This window comes from Gouania willdenowi, chromosome 3, assembly GCF_900634775.1.
Source record: "Gouania willdenowi chromosome 3, fGouWil2.1, whole genome shotgun sequence".
NCBI lineage: Eukaryota > Metazoa > Chordata > Actinopteri > Blenniiformes > Gobiesocidae > Gouania > Gouania willdenowi.
This window is the reverse complement of record NC_041046.1, coordinates 28,306,942-28,329,714: the sequence shown is the minus strand read 5'-3', so window position 1 is coordinate 28,329,714 and position 22,773 is coordinate 28,306,942. Positions and strand designations below refer to the sequence as shown.

At 40.3% G+C, this 22,773-nt stretch overlaps 2 protein-coding genes across 12 annotated transcripts in view; one reads left to right on the top strand and one right to left on the bottom strand.

Annotated features, from left to right (window-relative positions):
• Positions 1-316: 316 nt before the first annotated feature.
• Positions 317-9,853, bottom strand: ctr9 (CTR9 homolog, Paf1/RNA polymerase II complex component). Of its 2 annotated transcripts, none has more exons than XM_028475809.1 (23): positions 9,698-9,853; positions 8,924-9,022; positions 8,584-8,823; positions 8,394-8,511; positions 8,228-8,317; positions 6,858-7,114; positions 6,665-6,772; positions 6,341-6,577; positions 5,986-6,204; positions 5,196-5,379; positions 5,012-5,100; positions 4,736-4,921; positions 3,886-3,973; positions 3,661-3,809; positions 3,335-3,451; positions 3,112-3,257; positions 2,954-3,025; positions 1,972-2,107; positions 1,739-1,882; positions 1,510-1,658; positions 1,326-1,431; positions 1,133-1,245; positions 317-1,055 (listed from the first exon to the last, which is right to left on the bottom strand). In XM_028475809.1, the coding sequence occupies exons 1-23, from the start codon at positions 9,740-9,742 to the stop codon at positions 671-673; spliced, it is 3,477 nt and encodes a 1,158-aa protein (XP_028331610.1). In that variant the 5' UTR covers positions 9,743-9,853; the 3' UTR covers positions 317-670. The 2 variants fall into 2 exon arrangements, with proteins under 2 accessions (XP_028331610.1, XP_028331620.1); XM_028475819.1 differs by having other exon boundaries at positions 1,326-1,434; positions 1,519-1,658.
• Positions 9,854-10,080: 227 nt separating this feature from the next.
• Positions 10,081-22,773, top strand: part of mrvi1 (murine retrovirus integration site 1 homolog) — a 32,966-nt gene continuing 20,273 nt past the window's right edge. For 2 of the 10 annotated variants that reach the window (XM_028475778.1, XM_028475717.1), the window contains exons 1-18: positions 12,393-12,524; positions 12,738-12,814; positions 12,887-13,033; positions 13,122-13,302; positions 15,706-15,764; positions 15,852-15,912; positions 16,004-16,162; positions 17,718-17,835; positions 17,909-17,959; positions 18,061-18,138; positions 18,202-18,258; positions 18,361-18,420; positions 18,582-18,637; positions 19,524-19,617; positions 19,702-19,833; positions 19,929-20,014; positions 20,281-21,010; positions 21,842-21,965. In XM_028475778.1, the coding sequence (XP_028331579.1) occupies positions 12,796-12,814; positions 12,887-13,033; positions 13,122-13,302; positions 15,706-15,764; positions 15,852-15,912; positions 16,004-16,162; positions 17,718-17,835; positions 17,909-17,959; positions 18,061-18,138; positions 18,202-18,258; positions 18,361-18,420; positions 18,582-18,637; positions 19,524-19,617; positions 19,702-19,833; positions 19,929-20,014; positions 20,281-21,010; positions 21,842-21,965 (2,212 nt within the window). In that variant the 5' untranslated portion in view covers positions 12,393-12,524; positions 12,738-12,795. Of the gene's footprint in view, positions 10,160-12,392; positions 12,525-12,737; positions 13,034-13,121; positions 13,303-15,705; positions 15,765-15,851; positions 15,913-16,003; positions 16,163-17,717; positions 17,836-17,908; positions 17,960-18,041; positions 18,139-18,201; positions 18,259-18,360; positions 18,421-18,581; positions 18,638-19,523; positions 19,618-19,701; positions 19,834-19,928; positions 20,015-20,280; positions 21,011-21,841; positions 21,966-22,773 lie in introns of those variants that run through there. The other 8 variants (XM_028475727.1, XM_028475760.1, XM_028475770.1 and 5 more) reach the window with 8 other exon arrangements.

Genomic DNA, 22,773 nt, shown 5'->3' with positions numbered 1-22,773 from the left:
ATGCATCACTTTCAGACGTCTAAACCCAGCCCATGTTGAGTCACATTCTGCATCCACTACTTCTTAATTATGGTGGCAATTAAATACAAAAGAAGAAATATATCCCAGTTTTCAATTGAAATGTTTTTATCCCACAAAAACCCATCAGTTTAGCCACTCACTACTAGAGCAATTCATAACAAGAAGTTGTTCCCATGTAATCTATAGTAAAAACCCCAGGAATGCTACAAGGGGGGTACTTGTTCTTACAAAAAAATCTGAATAAGGTTTATTCTGAAAGTGAGTACAGCATCTGTCACAATAACAGTAGGCAAACTTGGACATTGTGTTTAATGATGTATATACATGAGCATAAATGAGTCTTTAATTCATGTTTGAACAGTAAAATTGTAAATATCATTTAAGTTGATATTTCATTCATTTCACTTTCAAATCATTGTTTTCTGAGACAGAAATAGGAAACTTTCTTTTCCAAAACATTAACGAAACAGCATGTATGAAAATATAGTGACAGAATTAAGACCTAAACAAAACGTAACATCCCAACAAAGAAAGGACATGATTCTAGTCTAATCTGAAAGGATTTCAGGCACAGTAATTCTTGCTTTCAGTAGAAAACACAATGCAGTTGGTGATTTTTCTCAAAGCTGCATTGTTCATTTTCGAGTGCTCAGTCACTGTCGTCATCGTTGGAGCCCTCCGGTTCAGATCGCCGTGGAGAACCTTCGTTGTCTGATCCTGCCTCGGAGCCTCTATCAGATCCTCTGTCAGATCCTGGTCCCGAGGCAGCGGCGGGCGACGCGGCCTGGGACTCATCGTCTGATCCTGAGCGACTCCTCTTGCTCTCGTTGTCAGATTGCTCCGAGTCCGACTGCTGCCTCACCGGCCTCTTCTTCACTGGCCGGTCGCTCCCAGACTCGTCATTGTCGGAGCGTTGAGGACTGCCCGCTTCACTGCCTGAACGGTTCCTGCCACCGTCCGACTCGCTGTCAGACACGATACGCTGTCTGTGGACGCCTTCACCGTCAGACCCTGAGCCGCTGTCTCTGGGGTTTCTGTAAGAGGAAAAAAGCACTGGAGTTAAAATCACTTTATTTCTTATCGTCTTTACATCAGCACTCGAGTTCTTCACCTGTCTTCAGCTATTTTCAACCCATCTTCATCTGAGGAAGACTCCGAGGAGGAAATGATTGCTTTAGATTTGATCTTTCCTTTAAGTGAAGGCGGCAGACGCTCCGGCTGCACCTACAAAAAAAAAAAACCAGTTCAGAGTTCAAACAGAGTCCAGAGCACATTCTAAGGACATTAGTGATGTGAGAAAGGACCTTCTCCAGCTTCTTGCGTCCTTCTTTAGGTTTACGCTGCTTCTTGGGTCGAGATGCTCCCTCTTCACCATCATCACTGTCATCCCCTCCTCCTGCTTTAGAAAGTCTAAAACAAAGTTCTCTCTAAGGATCAAAATGCTTCACCTCGGGTTAACCTGCATTCTACATTTACTGCAGCACTCACCTCTTCCTCTTCCTTTTCTTCTTCTCTTCGTCATCGTCGTCGTCCTCCTGGTCGCTGCCGCTGCCCTTTCTCCTCTTCTTCTTCTTCACTGGGAGGTCTTCATCAGAGTCATCATTAACAAACTCATCCATGTCGCCTCCTTTCCGACGCTGCCAGTTGAAAAAAGGAAATGCTATTATTGACATTGTGTGTGAGGCACTGTCCACTGCTGTGTGAAACAAACACGTACTCGCCCTCCTCCTCCTTTCCTCTTCTCTTTAGCCATTTCCTTCGCTCCTTCAAAGGTGAGCAGATTCTTGGTTTTCTCCACGTACAGGGCCCGCTGCTCCAAAAGCTTCCTCTGTTCCTCCGCTTCCCTGGTTCGCTTGTCTTCCTAAAATCAAGGTTTAAAAAACAAAAAAAGTTTCATCCTAAAGCTTTGCAGTAGTTCAGAAAAATGTGAGTCTAATGTTAGAACCTTACCTGCTCTTTCAACAACTGCTGACGCAGGAAGTCCCTCTCCTGTTCTTGTTTGGCACGAAGCTCCTTCTCCTCCTCATCCTGCTTTCTGGCTCGTGCCACATGGTACTGAGCCTGACTCAGCAAGTCAGAGCATTGCCTACCAACAAAATAGGTGGAGAAGGATGGTTAGAGAAGTCATACATTATGTCAGCACTTTTGAGGTTTTTCTATCTGGAAAAGTAAAGTGTTAGGGAACCTTTGCTCTACGTCAGAGGTGAGCTCCTACCCAACATGCTTTAAATGAGGGGTGTCAAACTCAACTTAGTTCAGGGGCCAAATACGTAGCAGTTTATCTTAAGTGGGCTGCAGATTATAGGGAAAATTAGTAATTTAATAATTTGTGTTCGAGTTTGCACTTCCACATATAAATAAATAATAAATTATGTACGGCACTAATAATATTAAAGCAAAAAGTGACAGATATTAGTCCCTGCAGGATCTTCACTTTCATGTTATTTGATTTTATGACAAGTTTTAATGTAATTTGGGAAAATTTTGTGGAATAATTTCAAGAAAATTGCAGGATTTTGGAAAAATTGAGAGTCCTTTTAATAATTTGACTGCCATCATGTGATATAAGCATGAGGAAAATGTAAACCCCTGCGTTTCATTGAATTTGTGTATCAAATTGGAAATATCTACAACTGAATTTACATAATGATTCATGGTTTCTCTGACTTTTTTGCTCTCTGCCACGGGCCAAATTGGATGCTGGAAAGAACCGGGTTTGGCATCCTGAGTTTGACGTGTGCTTTAGATGCTCCCCAGCTTCACATGCCAAATGTTTTCATTACGAATCTAACAGTGACTGTTGGAAAGAGGAGTCCATAAACTACATAAATATTAAAGCTTTAATAGTGGTAACAAATACAGATAGAGAGAGACTGACTGGGAGCAGATGTGTTTAAAAATTAAAAATACATTTAAAAAAATGGACACTGACCTGGCCTCAGACGCAGCCAGAGCGAGGTCAAACCTCATTTTGTCTCCCACCTTGCTGAGGTGGCTGAAATATCTGCAAGACAAAAAGGAAGAAAAAGCTGTGTGAATGCAACCAGAGGATCCACACGCTTAAAATTGCTTCGGGAATCAAACTTCAACCTGTGAGCCAGCTCGAGTTCCTTGACGGCGCTGAGCACAGCCTTCAGGTTGCTTTTCTCATCTTTCAACACCAGTGTGGCCAGTCTCTGCAGCACCAGGGCCACGTTGAACATCAGCACTGTGTCGCTGGGGGCCACGTGGCGGGCCTTGATGTGCACACGGGTAAAAAGCGGTTACACCTTTGACAAACTCCAGTGTGGAATCCCATCCCTCCTGCTCTTACCTTCAGCAGCATCTGCTTGCACTCTTGAAGTTTGCCACATTTAAAAAGGGCTCTGGCCAGGTAGAGCAGAACCTCTGTGTTCTGATGTTTGTAAAACTTTTTCAGGCAGTTCTCGTACTGAGGGGCACAATGAAAGAAATCACTGCTCGCTAAATTCCCATAATCTTCATTAACGGCTAACAGGGTTGGGGTCAATTACATTTTATATTTACAATTACATCCTCAATTACCCATGTTCATTTACAACTCAGATATGAGTACAATGACCAGCATTTTTTCCAACCCCAATCCCATCCCTGACGGCTACTATAGGGAAAAGTCTTTACCATTTGCACAGCGCTGATGTACTGCTTCTGCTCCACGTAGATGTGAGCCAGGTTTAACCAGACGTCACTGATGTCTGCTGTTGCTTCCCTCACCTGAGCAAAAACGTCCCGAGCTTCCCTGTAATAACCTTTGTGGGCGAGGACGGCACCTAAAGCCAACAATAACAGGCTTAGCACCACACGCTGGAAGAATACATCAAACCAAACGCGTACGGCTTAACTCACCAATGCCATTAGCGGCGTAGAGGTTCTTGGGGTCATTGCGGAGGACTTGTTTGTAAATTGCTAGGGCGCGATCCTGGTGTCTCTTTTCCTATTGGAAACCAAATATTAGTTCTCACACACACAAACACCGATACGCTGCCAACACAACATAAGTGAGCTATAAAAATTACAATATAGACCAAAAGGTTGTGCTATGTTATTAATTTTGTTGACTAAATATTTTCAATATATTTTTTGTCAACTACATATTTTTTAAAGTGACAATAACTAGACAATGACTAATCTAAAAAAAGTACATATGAATGAAAACTGTATCACAATATGTTTATATTTTTGTTGACTAATAAAAACAAAAATATACTGTCGTCACATGGGACGAAACCCAATCAGAACTAATGTGGTCTTATGCATTGATCACTTCAAATCTGTCTTTGTGTTTTTATAGACATTAATAAAAACCCATATCAGGTTGATAAATGGCAATTAAATCTTTAAGAAATGCTTAAACTCTTATCCTGTATATTTCTGTCATTTTAGTCGACTAAAACCTAATTGCCATTTAGTTAATTAAAAGCAGACTATACCTAATCTTTTTTTTAAACTTTTGACTAATACTAAGTTGGTCTATGACTAAAACTAAATTAAAATGTGCTTCCAAAATGAACACTGCTTAGGGATCTGTGTCATTATTTAACAAAAACAGCTGATCACCAGTGATTGTACACAGTACATAATATATAACACATGACACACATCGTTAACATGAGCGTGTCTGAACTATGTATTACAGTAGTGTTATAAATAAATATTACACTGTGACAGACTGTAATACTATGACATGATATAGTACCTTCTCTCTGTCTCTGGTGGGCTGGTGGAGAGTTTGCAGCCACACATTTCCCAGAGCCAACATGGAGTAGGTGTCGTTCTGTGTGGACGGCTGCTTTAGAATACGCTCAAACTTCTTCTGCCCGGGTCCCCACTCTTGTTTGGCCAAGTGAAGATTTCCGATCAGGGACCAGGCGTCTGGGTGATCCTGCACCAAAGAACAACATTCATCCTCAGAGCTGCTGAAGCTTTTGTGAGTAATTTTATTTAAAGAAAAAGATGCAAGCAAACAACGAACCTGATTGATCTGCAGGGCTTCTTTGAACCAATCAGATGCCTCATAGAAGTTCCCTTTGTCCCGAGCCATTGCTCCCAGTCGCAAATAACCTACAGGCCAAAAACATGGAAAAGCTTCTTATAACTAGTATAAACGTTAAACTTCTTCTTTAATGCGCAACATCCAGGGTGGGGGGGGGGCTTACAGTCAACGTAGTTGGGATGCTCGCGAAGGATGTTTTTGTAAAGTTTCTCGGCTTCATGGAATTCACACATGGCCTCATAAAGACGTGCCAGATTGTAGGAGGTGGTGACAGAAATGGCGTTGTAGTAATGCTCGTCGTGCTCTCCTTCGGCTTTGGCTCGTTCCAGAGACGCGAGGAAATATTTCTGTCAGAAAGAAAACACAACAAATATAGAATGTTCTGCTGCACAAGTGAACCATTGATCCATTTCTTCATCCTCATTAGGACTTATAGCAGTGCTTTATTTTCTCATCATTGTTAAGTTTGACAAGAAATGCTGATTTCAATTTAGTCTTACACTCAAAAGTAATTTAGTTGGTGGACGTCACTTTTAGCTTTAGTATTTTTCAGTAATTTGACACTTTTGTTATACTGTAACACATTTAGAAATATTGTGTTTGTGAAGGTAGTAAAGTGGCATATTACTAATGCATAATACAAAAAAATGTCTAAGACCTGTTAGAAAAAGTGCAAAACATACAATAATCACATTCTTCACCAGTTTCTTTGCATATGTGAACAACTGACTTACAACCTATAAGAATAAAGCTCCAATCCTGAAAGTTTAAATTACGATAATTAATTAGGATGGTTCTTCTAATCCAGATTGGCTGGTGTGTGTGGTTTTTACTCGTCAGTTAATAATAAACAGAGATTTGGTTTTAAATTTTGTTGTCAATACTTCCTAAAACTTAAATTCTCGTTCCAGAAATATGAGCGTCAAGAGCTGAAATGGTATTAATGGGATTACCTTGGCTTCCCCCAAGTTTCCCAGTCTGAAGTGCAGAGCCCCCAGGTTGTTGAGGATCTCCGGAGGAACGTCAGCCTGTACTTTCTCCTGCAGGATGCGAGTGGCCGTGCCGTAGGCAGACAGCGCTCCCTGGATGTCGGTCTGCTCCAGAATCTGAGCCAGCTCGATCCACGCCTCCACGTCATCTGGGTACTGCTCCGTTACTTTCTTTAAGTGACCCTGGAACCCAAAGACCATACATGTTTTGATGATTTTTTGCACTAAGGGCACCAAACGCATCTTAAATCGAGTTATTATTCCATTCATCTGCACCCAACAATAGCATGAATAATTTAATTCAATGAAGTTGACATACTTTAGCAACGTCTCTCTTCTCCTGATCTTCGGAGCTTGCATAAAGGGACCCGAGGATCTTTATGGTCTCATAGTTGTTGGGGTAGGCCTTCAAAACCTTTTCAAAGCACTGCGCTGCATTTTCTTTGTCCCTGCGATACACGTACATCTGTCCCAGGCCAAAGAAGGGCAGCACAAAGGTGGACGAGGCAAACTGAGTGGCCTGGTAATAATACTGAAAAGCTTGGTCATAATCCTCCTGAAAGAAGGAAGGGAAAAAAGAGGCGTCACACACATGAAGTGAAACTGCAGGACGTTGTTTGTAGAGTTTCATTTAGGGTTTGACCTGCACGTGAAACGAGCGCGCCAACTGGTAGCAGCTCTCCGCCTGCATGGCCTCCACCTCCGTGTTGTGGAAAGCGTGCAAAGCAAGATGCTGCACTTTACTGTAATCCTGCCAACAAACAAAGACCATCAGTTACATGCTGGAAACCTGCAGACATGACTTGGAGTTGCGATTGGAGCAACAATCTGATCACCTTTTTGAAGAAGAAGTGATTGGCCAGATGATTGAGCACCATGGGGTTGCTGGGGTCGATGGTGTAGGCTCGCGACAAAAGCTGGACGCCGTTCTTGATGGAGTCCGCCTCCTTGTTGTTCAGTTCCAAAACGGCCAAACCCACGAGTGCGCCGACGCACTTGGAATTCAGCTCCAGGGCTCGGCCGAATGCCAGACGGGCCTTTTCCAGTTTGCTGAGTTTGACAAAGCAGTGTCCCATCCCCAGTCGTACCTCAGCTGGACAGAAGCACAGGACCACAAACAGGAAATAAGAAATGTGTACTAAAAGGTGCTGCAGTTCATGAATACACATCAAAAACAGAGTTTAGTCCAAAAGCTTTAACCTCGTAAAAACCAAACTGTTAAAAAAAATAAATAATCCCCATCTAATCTGATCTAAAACATCCGTTTAATCATTGTGTGTTAAAGCAATGTTTCTTTAAAATATCATTGTCATTTTAAACCACAATAAGCTTTGTTTGCTTGCTTAGCAGTTATTTATTTCATTGAACTCAAGTGTTTATAATACATAATGAATTGGTTGAAATGAGGTCATTTCATATAGAAATATTCCATGTGTTTATAATCCCTGTTGTGTTCACTAGCTGCTGAACTGTGAGTAAACACCCCTAAATCCACACATTAGGAATCATCTTTAGGTTGGTGCTCAGAATGTTTTTCCCCCAAAACAGTTTGAATTTATAAATTATAAGATACAGTTTCCACATTACCAGGCTGTATGACCTTTTTCCTGATATATTCAGGTAAACAATGATGTAGCCATTCCACTTCTGAATAAATCTATATTCTTTGTCTTTCAAATGTTTGTATATATCTAAATAGATCACTGAATGTCTAACTCTTGACATAAACAAATACCAACCTCATATAAACTAAAACTAACCTAACACCAGCCGGTAAGTTTGATTAATGTTAATTCATTTTTTTCACAAAAATTTTCCAAAGCCACTAAGACTCTTTTGTAGGTTTTATCCTTTGGATAATCATGTAAACTGCTCTTCACGTCACAGCCTGTTAAATAGCACAATATCTCTAACAGACCTGGCTGTGCTTTATGATTTTAATCCAGAGCTTCAACACTGAAAAAAATCAGACTTCACTAAAGGAAAAGAAAAATGAATGTTTGTGAACTAAAGGCAACACGATTGATTAAAACCAAGTGAATCCCTTTGTAATCTGTGTTAAATTCAGTTTACACTGATGTCTCTATAACTAAAACTTACTGTTACAACATGTGACCACAAGGTTGCAGTCTTTAAAAGAGAACATGTGTGTTTCATGGTTAGGATGCAGCAAGTCTTTTTAAAGCTTCTCATTTCTTTTGTTTACCTGGGCAGCCGGGATTTGTTCGCAGAGCCTTTTTGTAGTACGCCAGTGCTCCTCTGTAATCCTTCTTATTAAAGGAGATGCACGCCTTTCCTGTTGAACAATATGATTATTATTTTCACCATCACAGCATTAAGATCAGTCCAAACCCGTTTCCTGTCCCACATACCGAGCAAAGCCGGGATGTTATTGGTGGACTGGTTGAGGACGAAGTGGAACTGAGCGTCGGCCTGGTCCATCTTGTCACCTTCCAGCAAGCAGAAACACGCTCGTCCCAGCAAGTGGTTCTGATTGAAAAAGCAGTAGGTTAAGGGGTCAGGTCAATAATAATCATCAGCTCTGATGGACGCGTTTCCTACCTGATCATACATGATGATCTTATCTGCCATCGTATAGAGCAGCGTGGCCTGCGTGATGAGTTCTTTTTTGGCATCTTTGTTTTTTTCTTTACGAGCTTGCTGAACGTAATAAGCTGCCAACGTATCCAGACAGGTCATCTGGTCCTTTTCATGGTCTCTGTAGTCGAGGTTTCCATCAATGCGGGCTGCCTCAAGAAGCTTCACAAAGTCTTCAGTTTTTCCCTGTTTGTAGTATTCCAGCTGAAGGAGAGAAAACAGTGTGATGAATGAGCTCAAAGTCACAAGCTAGATATCAAATGACAGTGCAAAAGTAAAAAAAATTAAAAACAATGCAATTTACCGCCAAAGCGATCCAGATGTGTAGCTGTGTGTGCTCCTGCTTCAAGATACTGATGACCTCGTCTCCCTCTGGGAGCTGATCAAAGTCGAGCTCGATGACCTGCACAGAAATAATAATTAAAACAGGGTCTTATTTGTCTATTTCATGTATTATTATACAAATACTAATATTAGGACATTTGAATTTTGTGTTATTTTGGCATAAAGTCATTTTGACAGTGTGCAATAATTGAATGCAACACAAATCTAGTGTTAACAGAATGACAACACAGCCACATAGAACAAACAATATATATATATATTTTTTATTATTTTGAACCTTGCGAAAGCAAAAATAATCTGGTGCAGCAAGTATGAAAGACGTAGCTCTCAAACTGAAGTGCAATGCTTATGGTTCAAAATCAAAATACTGGCTCACATAACTTGTGTGTTTATATCCCAGACTTGTTCTTTTATCAGAGCAGGCATTTTCTAATCCGGTTAATGGCATTACAGGTGTTTCCAATGTCAGGAAAAGTCTTTCCAACCCATGCAGAAAAAAGCCCAACAAGTTAATAATTAGCAATAGCTATTAAATCTTTGTACAATGCATCAGTTGCATTCGCTGTATCGGAATTACGTGAAACTTTTTCATCTCAGTTGCAGTAAAATGATATACTATTCTATCATAGAGCGTCTGTTGTTAGCTACAGTTAGCAGCCGATGCTAGCAGTTCAGCGAGTGTTTAAAGAGGACCCTCTGCATTAAACCACGTCATTATAAACCACAGCTTTACCTCATCCGTGTCCCGGAGAGGGATTTCAATCGAGCCCCGAGACATCTTTAACGAAAATCAAGAGCGAAAGTCAACAGAAGTTTGCTTTAATGTTCCAACAAATGAAATCTTCAGACCGTTGTCGACCGTTGCAGGCCGACCGGATGTAGACGCGTTTCGCGCATGCGTGGAAAGGATCCGAAAGGATCAGGCTCGTGAAATGATTGGGCACTGACAGCTGTCACTTCACGCTTCCGTCAGGAAACAAACACACGAATAGTGTAACGGTTTAAAAAGTCCGACATGCTTCTTGTAGCTGTGAATATCCGTTCCGCTTTGCAGCGGGAAACTAGCTTCTTGATATGCATTAGAAATCACTCTGTGTAGTAATTAGTTAGATTCCCCAGATGATTATGAACACTCGTAGCAGCCCCAAGATACTCCATGTTATGTTTAAAGCAGAGAGAGGAAACTTTTATCACAGTGAGTGGAGTCACGAAAAGGATTGTCTGAATCCGAACGATGGCCACATTATCAGCATTCATATTAGTAATTACCAATATGAGCATTAATACAGGAAAGAAATGGGTTTTGTTGTGTGTTTGTTGCCGTTTTGTGTGGTTTTCTATTATTTTGGATGTTTATATATATATAAGTGTGTTTGAATGATTTTGTTTCCTTTTTAAAAATATTTTTCTGTTATTTTTGTTAGTGTTTTGTGTGTGTGTGTGTGTGTCTGGAGTCATTTTGTGTGTTTTTTTGTGGGTCATTTTGTGTATTTCTGTTATCATTTAATGTTTTTTGAGTCACTTTTGGTTTTGTGCTGTTGTATTTGGGGATATTATTATGTGATATGCATCATTCACTGGAGTTTGTGTGTGTGCTTCTATGAACAGAATACTGGGAGTGTTTTAATAGATGTCAGGAGAGATTGTGTGTGTGTGCCAGTCATAGCCTTTCCGTGTGTGTTTGTCCTGTTATGGACTGACTAACTACTCAGTGCAGGGGTCTGCAACCTGCGGCTCTGGAGCCTCATGTGGCTCTTTGACTCTTTTGCAATGGCTCCCTATAGCTTTAAAAAAAAAAAACCTATTGAAATAAAGAGTTGTTATTTTCCTACAGAGGCTATTATTGATTAATGACAAATAAAATCAAGATATAACAATTTGTTAACCTAAAAATAAATCACATTGTGCAATGACTCAGCACCTTCCTACTTCACTTCCTGCAACATCTACAGACCATCAACTTTCCTGCACCTGTGGCTAACCTTAAGTTTTAAATCCCTGGTAAGAAACTAAACCAACAAAAACACTATTCTGGAAGAAAATAGAGATTTTAATAGTGTGGGGACGGATTCATTTAACCACCAATGTGCAGGTTAAATATGCATGTTTTATGTGTGGCAAGAAATGAGAAATTAGCATGTGTTGATCACATGATCATGTGTTATCAAACTTCAAGTTACTTTTCGTAGCCCTTTAAATACATTAACATTGTGTTCATGTAAACTGAGATGTGTAAGAATTTGAAGATGCAAGATACTGTTTAGTTGTTATTTCTTGATGTTAATTTATTTCATTTTATTTTACTCTGTTTTTAAGTTGCCATTTACATGATCAATATAAATCAAATCATGAAATCAAACAGTATTCTACGTCATTTTAACTGTATAGAATTTCATTCACTGTATTGTCTTCATTGAGAAGGTTTTTTTTCCGGCTCCAGGAGGACTTTAATCCAGGTGAGATGAGGCAAAATGGCTCCTTTGAGAGTAAAGGTTGCAGATCCCTACTCAGTGTGTGCCCTGTCCTGTGCTCTCTGTACATTAGGTTTAACTCCACCACAATATGTTTCAGAAATATGGATAACTGCCTCCCTCACCATGTCATCTGTTCCTTTTCTAATTGTAACAGTGGTTGAAGTGGCACTACAGGGGTCAGACATGCTTCTCCAGCAAAATGTTTGGTTAAAACTAGGGCTGAACGAATAATTGCATTTGTGATATTATCACGGTATCATAAAACACGATTTTCTAATCGCAAAGGCTGCAATTTTATTTATTTATTTTTCTTGTCCTGTCCTGTTAAGTTCAGAGTATGTTTAAGAAGTGCAGTCCACATGTTAACATGTTTTATGAAACGTGAAGTTAATTAGATATGTTGAAGAGGTAAAGCCGCAGATTTGTTTGCTTTATTGTTGTCATCTGTGCTTTAAAATTTATGTATCATATTTATTTAAAGTTTGAATGAATTTGAAATTGTTTATTATGAAACCGATTGATTTATTGCTTGTGTTCATTGAAAAATATATGACAAGAGGCCGTTGAAAAAATAATTGCATATTAAATTGCAATATTGAGGGGAAAAACATCGCAATTAGATTGTTTTTCAAAATCGTTCAGCCCTAGTTAAAACCCTTTGGGGCCCTTTTTGTTTAGATGTGCCTAATCACTAATTTTTCCTCGGAGTATTAAACATGTTTGGTGGGGTGGTTGGTTAGGTCGTAGTTTGAATGAACTTTTCTCCTGTTGTTTGTCTCAGAAGCAAGAGTCCAGTTGATCCTAATTAGGTTTTTACGGATGAATGTGAATTTAAGTGTGAGACCTTTGTGGGGGCATGACGTGGGCAGCCCTGCGGGAAGGTGCTGGAGGAGGGGGTAGAGAGGAGAGGGGCAGCAGGGGGATGTCAGCTGGTTTTGATGTGAAGCAGGAAAACAGGCATAAGAGCATCTTAAAGACTTCATGTAACACCATAGTGAATGAGAGGGAGACTCTACCATGGTTTTGATGGAGAGAAATCAACATTTGAGAATCGCATTCTTTGGAGGTGAATCCCAAGACCAATGAGTAAGTTTAATTTCTCTTATATGTTCTTTTTTGGTAAAGGATAGGATCATAATTACATTACATAAATGTTCAAATAATGATTGTGCAGTGGGGAAAAGTGTAGTTATCTGTTTAAAGAATGCATACTGGGTTAATTAATTTAGATATTTATTTGTCTACATAGGAGTGTTAAATGTGTTTTTGCGTGTATTCTTAAAATATCCAATAATGCAGGTACTTCACATGCTATTAAGGACAATTATTCTTCCAGAGCTTCAGGAGCAAAAAGACCATGTCTGACAGCGGGGATCGTAAGTGATTCTCTTTCATTAAACCATATCTGAAATATTTACAGTTAATCAGACGTTGTGTCTGTGTGCAAGCGCTGCAAATGAACTCAGATGTCTCTGGATGTGAAGCGTGGGACACATCCAGCTCTGAACCAAGGGAGGACACCAATGACACGGGAGGATTTTCTGAACATGAACTCCTGGACATCATGTACAATGCATGTAACACCAGCAGCTCAGGTGCTCAGGTTCACAGGTGATCATTACAGACAAATTATGAAGACACACCACCAACAATGCTCTTTGTTCCCCCGCTGTTTCCTCTCAGGGCAGGTGTTGGCCTCCACCATCATCAAGTACCTGCAGACCATGACTACTCAGAGCCCAGAGCAAGAGAGAGTGGCTGCCTTGCGACGGCTGTTAGACCCTGACTGTCACGATCCCCACGTAAACCGAGAAATGTTCCACTCTACTATGAGGGAGTGGATCTCTCAGTGCAGCCAAGGCAGGTGAGAGTGATCGGATTTATTGTTTTTGAAAAAAAAAACTAACAGCATAAAGGAATGCCAACATTTGATACATTTTTACACATTTCATGGCTGATCGAGGTTTAAGGTGACTTAGTGAAGCTTTACAAGGTAAGATTGGGGAGTAGTGACCTAGTGCTTAAGGACAGCAAGCTTATAACTGAAGGGCTGCTGGTTCAAGTCTCATCCAGGCCAACACTGTGGGATATTGAGCAAGTCCAGGCGCTCACAGCCAACAGCCCACCACCACCCAAGGAAAATGGGTGAAAATGTAGACAATTTAACGTCAATGATCAATAAAGTTTACAGACATTATTCAGGTTGTATGAGTCAAATCAAAGAATGACAGGATATTCTTTTGTTTTTTGTAAAAAAAAACATCTTCAGTGAAATATGGATTATGAAGAATCTGAACACATTTTTTGGAGTTTAGCCATTAACATTTTAATTTAAGTTCTATACATATTGTGAGGGCTGTTAGACAGGGTGAGAACATTGCCCTCTATAGGACAGATTAGGGATAGCTTCCTGCCAATAAAAGGACAGGTGTTGGCAATTAAGGCCTCTTCCTGGCAGAGGTGTGGTAGGGTAGGATCTCCCTGTTTGTGCATTATCATCCAACCAGCAGCAAAAAGGGGTGTTTTAGTTTGTAAGTGGGTACACCCCCTTTGAAGGCAGAAACACCCCCTTCTTCTTATTCGCTTCTGAATTGTAACTTAATGTCCGGTCTTGATTGGCATTTCAAAACAAGATATTGTAATAGGGTTAGGGTGATATTTTCCATGACCTAGGGTTGCTTCTACTTGACTTGGTTGGTGAAAAGGCAACGGAACCCCCACTAAAGCTGTTTTGTAGCCCATCTGAAACGCCTCACAGCTGGCCCGACCCTCCTCCGTTTGTGTGCAGTTGTGCAGAAGTTGAGAGCTGACTGACCTGGCCTGAGCTAGTTGAAACACTGTGTTGATCTAAAGAAGTGAAGAGCTGATGAACTTGGCTGAGCAAAATAAACCTCTAAATTGAGATGAAGGGCCAGACTGCTGCTTTGCCTGAGTTCTTATAGTCTGGGTTGCCAGACCTCGTCTAGTGGACATGCAGGAGGACTAGCTGGGGAGTGTGCAGAGCACCCTCATTATTGCATGCAATGTATAAAGGGTAGTGGCCACCGAGTGTTTGCAGTGTGAGTTGCCAAGCCACATTGCAGTGGGTGAGGTCACTGGATTGATTCAGGGGTGATGGACACTTGAGTTTCCGACACTCTCCCTCCTCCAATGTTTTTACAAATGTGGCCTAAAACCTTTGAAATGTCCTTATGCCTAACAAAAGCCATTATTTTGCACCATATTTGATTTATTAACTTATAAAACTGTGCCTGCTTTACCCTGTTTGCCGCCATGTTGAAATGCTCCTTTTAGTCCATTGAGTTCTATGGGAGGTGAAGCATTTTGGATCATTTAGCAGTTTTTTCAGTCAAAAAGAGAACTTTTGCTGCTTTGGGTTACTCTAACAATCAGTAAAACTTAAAAGTCGACATAAACCTCTTTTGTTTACTGAGAGATGATCAATTAAAACCGTGTCCCGAAAAAATCTGTGGCCACAGGGGACGACAGTTCCCACTCTGCTGTTTTGTAGACGGCATGAAGAAGAGAAGAGCTCTGTGTGCATGTAAATAAAGGCAACCGGTTGCTGCTTAACGCAGCAGTAGGATTCACTGCTGATTCTAATGAGCACCAGTGAATCCTGGTTGCCTTTATTTACATGCAAATATTTTAGGCAACATTTGTAAAAACAGTGGAGGATCCCATTAATATTGTGTATCACTGGGGACTTTTAACAATCAGTTTTTTAGCTATTTGTGATAGAGAAAAATGATATAGCATTGAAATCTTTACTGTTTGTTCTCTCCCTCCAGCGTTAGGCCACCAGCAATGTTTCTTAATAAACTGTTATAGTGAACTGAATGCGCGTCTCCTGCTCTCCTTGCACCTATAAATGTGTATGTGTACAAATACATGTGGCTTCACTGAGATTGCGTGCTTTTATAATAAGGCTGACATTACGTTGTCATTATGTCATTAGCATAAATACGGTGTCAGGAAGGCTGTCATTAAGTGTCATTTGCTAAATTATGACACCTTTGGAGTTATGTTGGCATTTTTTGGGTTAGGTGGAGGGATCTAGTGGGGTTAGGTAGGGTTAGGGTAACAAACGACACTTAATGACAGCCTTCATGACACCGTATTCATGCTAATGACGGGTGTCATGTCATTATAATGACAGCGTAATATCAGTCTTATCTATAAAACCTCAAAGACAGTTTTATCAATTAGTCTACAACAGGGGTGTCAAAGTTATTTTAGTGGAGAATTGATTCCTTCTTTGTTTCAGCAATGATGTAGAGAGCAGTCATGAATCATGGCCAGACTCTTCTAAAGTGCACGTCAATGGTGAGCCATCGCTGTTTTGTTCAGACTTCAGAGAATTATCCTAATAAGATGAGTTTATTTTCTCACTCTTATCTGGTTTTCTCTCAGAGCTTGATCTGACGTTCCCTCAAAGCAGCGCGCCCTCCTCAGAAGGTCACCAATGTTCCTGGTCAGTTGTTCTTCTGAGTCCATTTGTTTTCAATAGGAGCCACACACGTTACAATTTCATTCTTACATATAAACTGTTTACTTGGATTCAGTGATGGAAAGGACCTGTCAGGCACAGTCGTCGAACTCAAGCATGCACATCGTAAGCTGAATGAACAGAACAGCAGCCTGTTGAGGACTGTGGCCCAATGTGAGGATGTCAACCTGCAGCTCACTCTGGAGATCACTGAGCTCCGGGCAAAGCTGGCTAGGTAGGGGACAACTCCTCTGGGACGTTTGTTATCCAATTTCATCTTAGCTTTTATCCTGTAACAATTGGATTCCAAAAACAGCTGTAATACAGTAGTTGACCCCAGAGAACCTTAAAGTATGCTTATTTATTTATTTCTAAAGTATAGTTCTGTTCTTTCCTTGTTTTTGCAAGTTTACTCATACTGTCTTTGCTGATTTGTTGTTTGTAATTTTTTTGAATCTGATTCTGGGACATGGACAAGTATTCCATTGTGCCTGTTATTTTTAAGTTGTACATATGGCAATAAACTGTATTCTATTCTATCCTAAAAGAATCACAGACATTCAGAGGATAAAAAAAATTGAAGTGAAGTGATTGAAAAGTGTCCATTGATATCCCAGTATGTACTTACTGTAAATCAAAGGCAATAATAATTAGCTGTAGAAAATATTTACTCACTTTTATTAGTTTTCTTAGAATATTAGTTTATTTAAAGGAATATATTGTTGCTGTAATAATGTCCTTTATTTTTGCATTTATATTTTATTAAATGTATCTTTAAGGTATGAGCTGGAGTATCTGACAACACTTCTACATGGATTTATTTCTAATGTTTTTGTCTAACATGCAGAGACGACTTCTTCTTGATAAAAGAAAAATATTATTATTTTTAGGCCGGGCTACCAGACTCAAAACACCACTCACTTTGTTCTCCTTGTTTTTGTTTTTGTTCTTGTTGTTGTGTACACTAGTTAAAATCGCTACTCTGTTATTCGTGAACGGATGGGGCTGAAATTTGGTAGGTATAATCTATGGATGTGTACACATCAATGCTCGGAGCCGATTTTTGATTTGAGGCCTAGGGGGGCCCCAAGGAGCCCCAAAATGAAAGTCGATTTCTCATTTATTTGCGAGTCAAATGTTACGACGGTTGGTAGTACCGAATCATTGGCACATACCAATATATAAATGGGGCTCATTACCCCGTACGTGTCACAGGGGGGTGCCAGGGGGTCTCCGGGGGCCCCATTTTTCAAATGACTACTCCTCCGTTAGTCCTTGCTAGATCAGAATTCAGTTTGGTATGAATATGATGAGCTGCTCGGAGCCCTGTTTTTGAAATGGGGCCCACCCCCCATTTTCGATAATTTCCAAATTTATTGGAACATAGTCATGTGATATATAATTTCAAAGGTAATTCAATGTAGATTATGATTATGCCTCGCATTATTTGATGAGGGACCCGGGGGCCCATCCCCTTTTCCGGTAATTTCTAAATTTATTGTAACATAGTCGTGTGATATATTGTTTCAAAGGTATTTCAACGTAGATTAAATTTTTACGTTGCACAATTTGATTTGTTTTACTCGGTGGAACCTAGTCATTTGACAAAATTCTCAGGAACGTGGTACGTGCTATTCCGTGCAGAGATGTTCCGCGGGCCCGGGAGTAGTTCATCTGAACTTGTTTCATCAATAGGTTTGTTTATAAGGCTGTAAATACCCCCAAACCGTACTCATAGTGATGTGGTTCAAAGTCTCAGCTTATCACCTGTGCTTTTGTTTTGTGTGCAGTGCTCAGCGGTCAGCAGTCAGAGTCAGGTCTTTGACTGAAGAGCTAGAGGAAACCCGTCGGGCCTTTAAAGAGGCCCAGGATAGAGCCAGTCGCACTCAGAGCAGCTGCACCAAACTGGTACATCTCCCAGTAAAGCTCACTTTTAGTCTTATTTCTTCTCGTCTTCATGTGAGTTTCTTCTGGTCCTCAGAGTCACGAGATTGAATGTCTGAAGAGTCATGTTCGGAGGCTTGAAGACAAGGTAACTCTGGGCTTAATTAGGGGACGTAATGTACATACAATAGCTGAGAATGTCTAATTTAGTGTTATTCACCCTTAAAAAGATTGATTTTGTCAACACAGAATGAAAAAATTGCCTTTGAGAAAACGTGTTCTGAAGACTCCCTCAACAAACTGAGAAAAGTCAATGCAGAGCTAAGGGTATGAACGTGTGTGCATGCGTGTGTGTGTTTCCTTTGTGCGTTAACATCTCTACATTCACAGGCTGAACTGGAGGAAACACTGGTTATGTTGACACTGAGGGATAGAGAAATCACAAAGGTCAATCATTATTTTTTCTTAAAGCATTCAATACTGTTTGTGCATGTTTTAATTCTTCCTTCTTCACCTGTTTCTACTGAACGTCTGTCAACTTCTCCTCAGAAAGATGTTGTTATGGATAAGATGAAGAATTCACATGCGGAGAATCATAAAATGATCGAGGTACATTTTGCGCATAATAGCAAAGTAACCATGCGTGTAACTTGCAAAGCATTTTAAACAGGTTTAAGTTACATAATAGGTTGTATAACACTAAAGCATGTTGTTTTCTGTTTAGCCGTTCCAACGGCTGTCTGAATATTGACTTTGTTTTGTTGTTACAGAGTCTGCAGTCAGAGCTGATGAGGTTACAGGAACATTCACACCAAGTTCTTCAGAGGTATTTATGGATAACAGTTTGTGTTCTTTGTTCTGGCTATTTAATGCTTTTGAAATACATCTGTAAAACTCATCTTATGATAACTCCTGATGATATAAATATAGGGTCATTTTAGTACAATTAGGGGACTAAAGTTGCCCATCATTATTACCCTTATTATTTTTTCTTTGTCTTTATGTTCTTCAACTAACCAAGTCAGTAAAATATTTTTTCTGAAGGTTCTTTGTTGTTCAGATGCTGCTTTTAGGTACAATAACAGTCAGTTCAACAAAAGTCTGACCATCGATATGACTTGTGCAGCCCTTTCTTGGTGGAATTTATTACACAGATCTTTGTTTCAGAGGAAAAACCAAATCAGTTCCTTTTTTTGAAGTTTTAATCCATACATTTAAATTTAGAGTAGGGAAACTCACCTGATTTTTAGTCACACCCTGATTCATGTGATGAGTTTCCATGTGTTCCACAGGCATGTCAATAAATTATGTATGCTAGTAAAGGTTGGTTAGTCCTCTGATAGACTGGCAGACTAATTTTGTGTATGTACCTGGGCGTGTATTACAATAAAGGCTGTTTATTATTATCATTATTAGGATTGTTTTTAACTGCAGTCACAAATTCACAAAAGAACTCAAAGAACTGTGATTTCTCACAAAAAATCTTACAAAATTGTGGGGATTCCACAGGGACTGATATATCAAATGCTACGTATTTGGCACCTGAGCGAAAATAGATTTGATAGCCCTGAATTAAAATTGAAAATCCAATTGAAATCTTCTATTTAACAAGATTAACCATATAGATACCAGCCAACCATAACATTTTAAAATGTAAAAGTTCAAACTATTCTTCAAGTTGACCCATGTTTTCTTCTTCTGAATTGGGGCAGATATGATAGACATTCCACGAGTCCTCAGGGTCTGTACAGCCGAGAAGCTCCTAATCTCCGCTCTCTGCAGAGTGAGATGCAGGATATGCAGCAGGTTGGTGCTGTTTCCTTTATGTCTTTTCATTTCCCACAACAAACTTTCCATGTTTAATTTCACGGCCCCCTTTCGTTTCTGCAGCAGCAGCATCATCGTGGTCTGGATGATATAAATCTACCATCCTTCAACACACATGATGACATTCAGAGCATCATCCACAGAGTTATAAGTGCGGAACTTGTTCATCTTCTGCACAATAAATATCCGGAGAGGGTGAGGAGACAGTGCAAACCCAACATGGGATGGTAAGGACATGCACATGGACACATCTTATGTAACTTAAGGTTGTTTTTTTTCCTGTTCTTTAGGACTCTGCTCCTGTTGAAATACAGGAGAGGCCTTTTCCTCACCGCCACCAGCAACAGGCAAGCATCAAGCAGCAGCTTGTCAATGTGTATGTGAATTTTTACCTCCCTTTCTCCTGTTATGGTAACAAAGTGGATTTGGTTGATGTTAGTCTCTCTTCTGAGAAGCCAAACTAATAAAAAAGGGTGTCTGGTTTTGAAAGTGTGTTTATGGGCATCTCCATTATGCAAGCTATGACATACGGTCTTCTGTGTAAGACCCTACCAGGATAAGTGGAGTTTTAGTACCCCTTGGTTGCCACGGACATGACAGTGTATAAAAGAGATGTTTATAAAGCCATGGTGGTGGTTTCAGGCTGCAGGAGCTCGAGCTGCACAAGGGTGTGTGGGAGGAGAAAGGGGAGAAGGTGGAGGAGAGACGGAGAGCTTGGAACAAGGAGCAAAAGCACAACAGCCAGACGGGGAGCCAGACTCCCATCCCGGATTCCAAGAAAGTGAGTGTGGTGAACTGGTGGAAAGCCCTCAGCTCAGAGGGGGTTAAAGCCCGCACTCAGGAAACCAGGACAGTCCAGGAGCTTTCTGAGACCCAGGCAAAGCTTCAGCAGGCAGAGCAGGCCGTCTCTGATATGAGGGAGCAGGTCTGCAACCTGCAAGCCTCTCTAACATCTGCACAAGTGTGCGACACGCAAAAGCACATCAGTAGAGCTCTGTGTTTCGACAAGGAAACAAATACTGAGCAACACGAGGAGGACAGAACTGTGGAGACACTGAGAAGGAATCAGAGGGATGCTGCAGTGGCAACTGATCCTGTGGAGATCACAGGGGGAGCAGCTTCACGGCACAAACAAGCCCATATTCAGGTGACTGCAGACGGCCTTCTGGCAACTCTCAGAAAGATGGAGGCGATGGTTAACGGTGCCCTAGAGACGGCTGAGTTCGTGAAAGAGAGCGAACAGAGGGTGTGCAGGGTGAGGGAGAGGATGGACAGCCTCACTCAGAGGGTGGAAGAGGCTTTCGGCCGAGCAGCTGCCACTGATGAACAGCTCAACGCTCTGGAAGCCGGCATCACCAAAGCTCCTGCCCAGGTTTGTCTCATATCACTTCATTTGTCTTGCCTCAACATGTCGATAAAATCCATACAAATGTTTCAGTTTTACAAAATAACATGTAATTTAGAAGCCAAACATAATGATAGCCAAATATTTTTATAATGTTTATTTCATTCTAAAAAAAAATATATGAAAAAAAAGGCAAATGGGAGCGATTTAATGTTAAATGAACATTTTAAAATTGAAGATTTCCAAGGTCAGGTCCTAAATGCACCAACCTCTCATGGCAAATGTGCAAGAAATGTGAGAATTTGCACGAAAAGCCAAATTTTAGCCAGCTGCATATATTTTTCCAGTTTCATCCAAACTCTCACAGAAATAAACCGTCAGCAAATCCTTTCTTCTGTGGGTTCACTGGTTGGGCTCTTACACAACAGTGATATTTGTATTAAATATTTCTATTAATCTGTTTTCCTTCACATTTGAAGTTATATTCACTTCACATTGTTAGGGTGTTCTTACTCCCAATAACCAAATCATATGCAGACATTAACAGAAAAAGAATCACAAAGCACTTTGAAATGACTAAATGCCGTATAACCATTGTCACAGATTCAATCCCCACAATAATTCAACACACTGACACCCTGTTTATTTGTTAATTTGATGGTCATTAAATTTAATCTGGTCCTCTTAATTACTGCTTTGTTTAAAGAAAAGAAACAGTTTGCTGAGATCCAAATGAAAAACTACATTGTTTGGGACTTTGAAGCTTCATGATAACCATTACACATTATCCTATTTATATTACCATCAACATTGTAGTATTTAATAGTAAATCTGTATATTTTTTATGTACTTTTGAAGTCTTTAGGTCTATCTACACCTGCTGATCCTGAATCTGATTCCTCCTGCTTCATTTCCAAACCCAATGTGGAGCCTGAGGAGGAGACTACCCCAGCAGTCAGTGAGCCTCGATTTCCCATGAATGGTATGATCATTTCAGTACAGAAATACATACTAGTGTGTTATCTTGGTAACGGTGTTTACAGTGAACCTCTGATGAATAGAACAATTCCTTTTTCTAGCATTAGGCCCTGAGGACATCTGAAAATAGACTGTGCGGTTATTTACATTGTACACAACAGTGAGTGTGGAGAGCAGGGAGGAGAACAGCCACGAGTTTACAGTATCCATCGCAGCACGGCATGTGAAAAATGAGCTCGGATCGCAATGATTTCTTTGAGTAAACACGATAAGGGTGATTATATTTAACCAAATATTTCAACCCCTTAATGCTCTGGCTAAAGTAAAGCCTTTTAGTGACACATAGATAACATCAAGTGTAGACCCAAGAAAGTTTACCCTGAGAGAGAAAAGCTATGGTGTGTTTCTCTGTAAATGTGACTGCTTGGAGCGCATAAGAAGTCTGAGCCTAACTGTAATAGTGCGAGACAAAAAGTGTCTTTTATGTGCTTTGACCACCTGTGGGCTTTGCTTTCATAACTTTAGCAAACTGCATGTATAGTTAGATTGTTACGCAACACAATCTCAAAAGGGAAACGTTTGACTGTCATATTATTTTGCATTCCAACACGACGTACGCATTCTTTTCATACTGCAGGACACAACTTTTAAACTCGTGTTTTTCCATTTCGTGCAACAACATATTATTAGAACGTTTCAGTCAGGGTTTGAGAATTGGTTATGGTGATAATTCCCATTGACATATATTGGTTTCCAATTCATTACCAGCAGCTCGATCACACAAATATCTGAAGCATAACACGAAAAATATG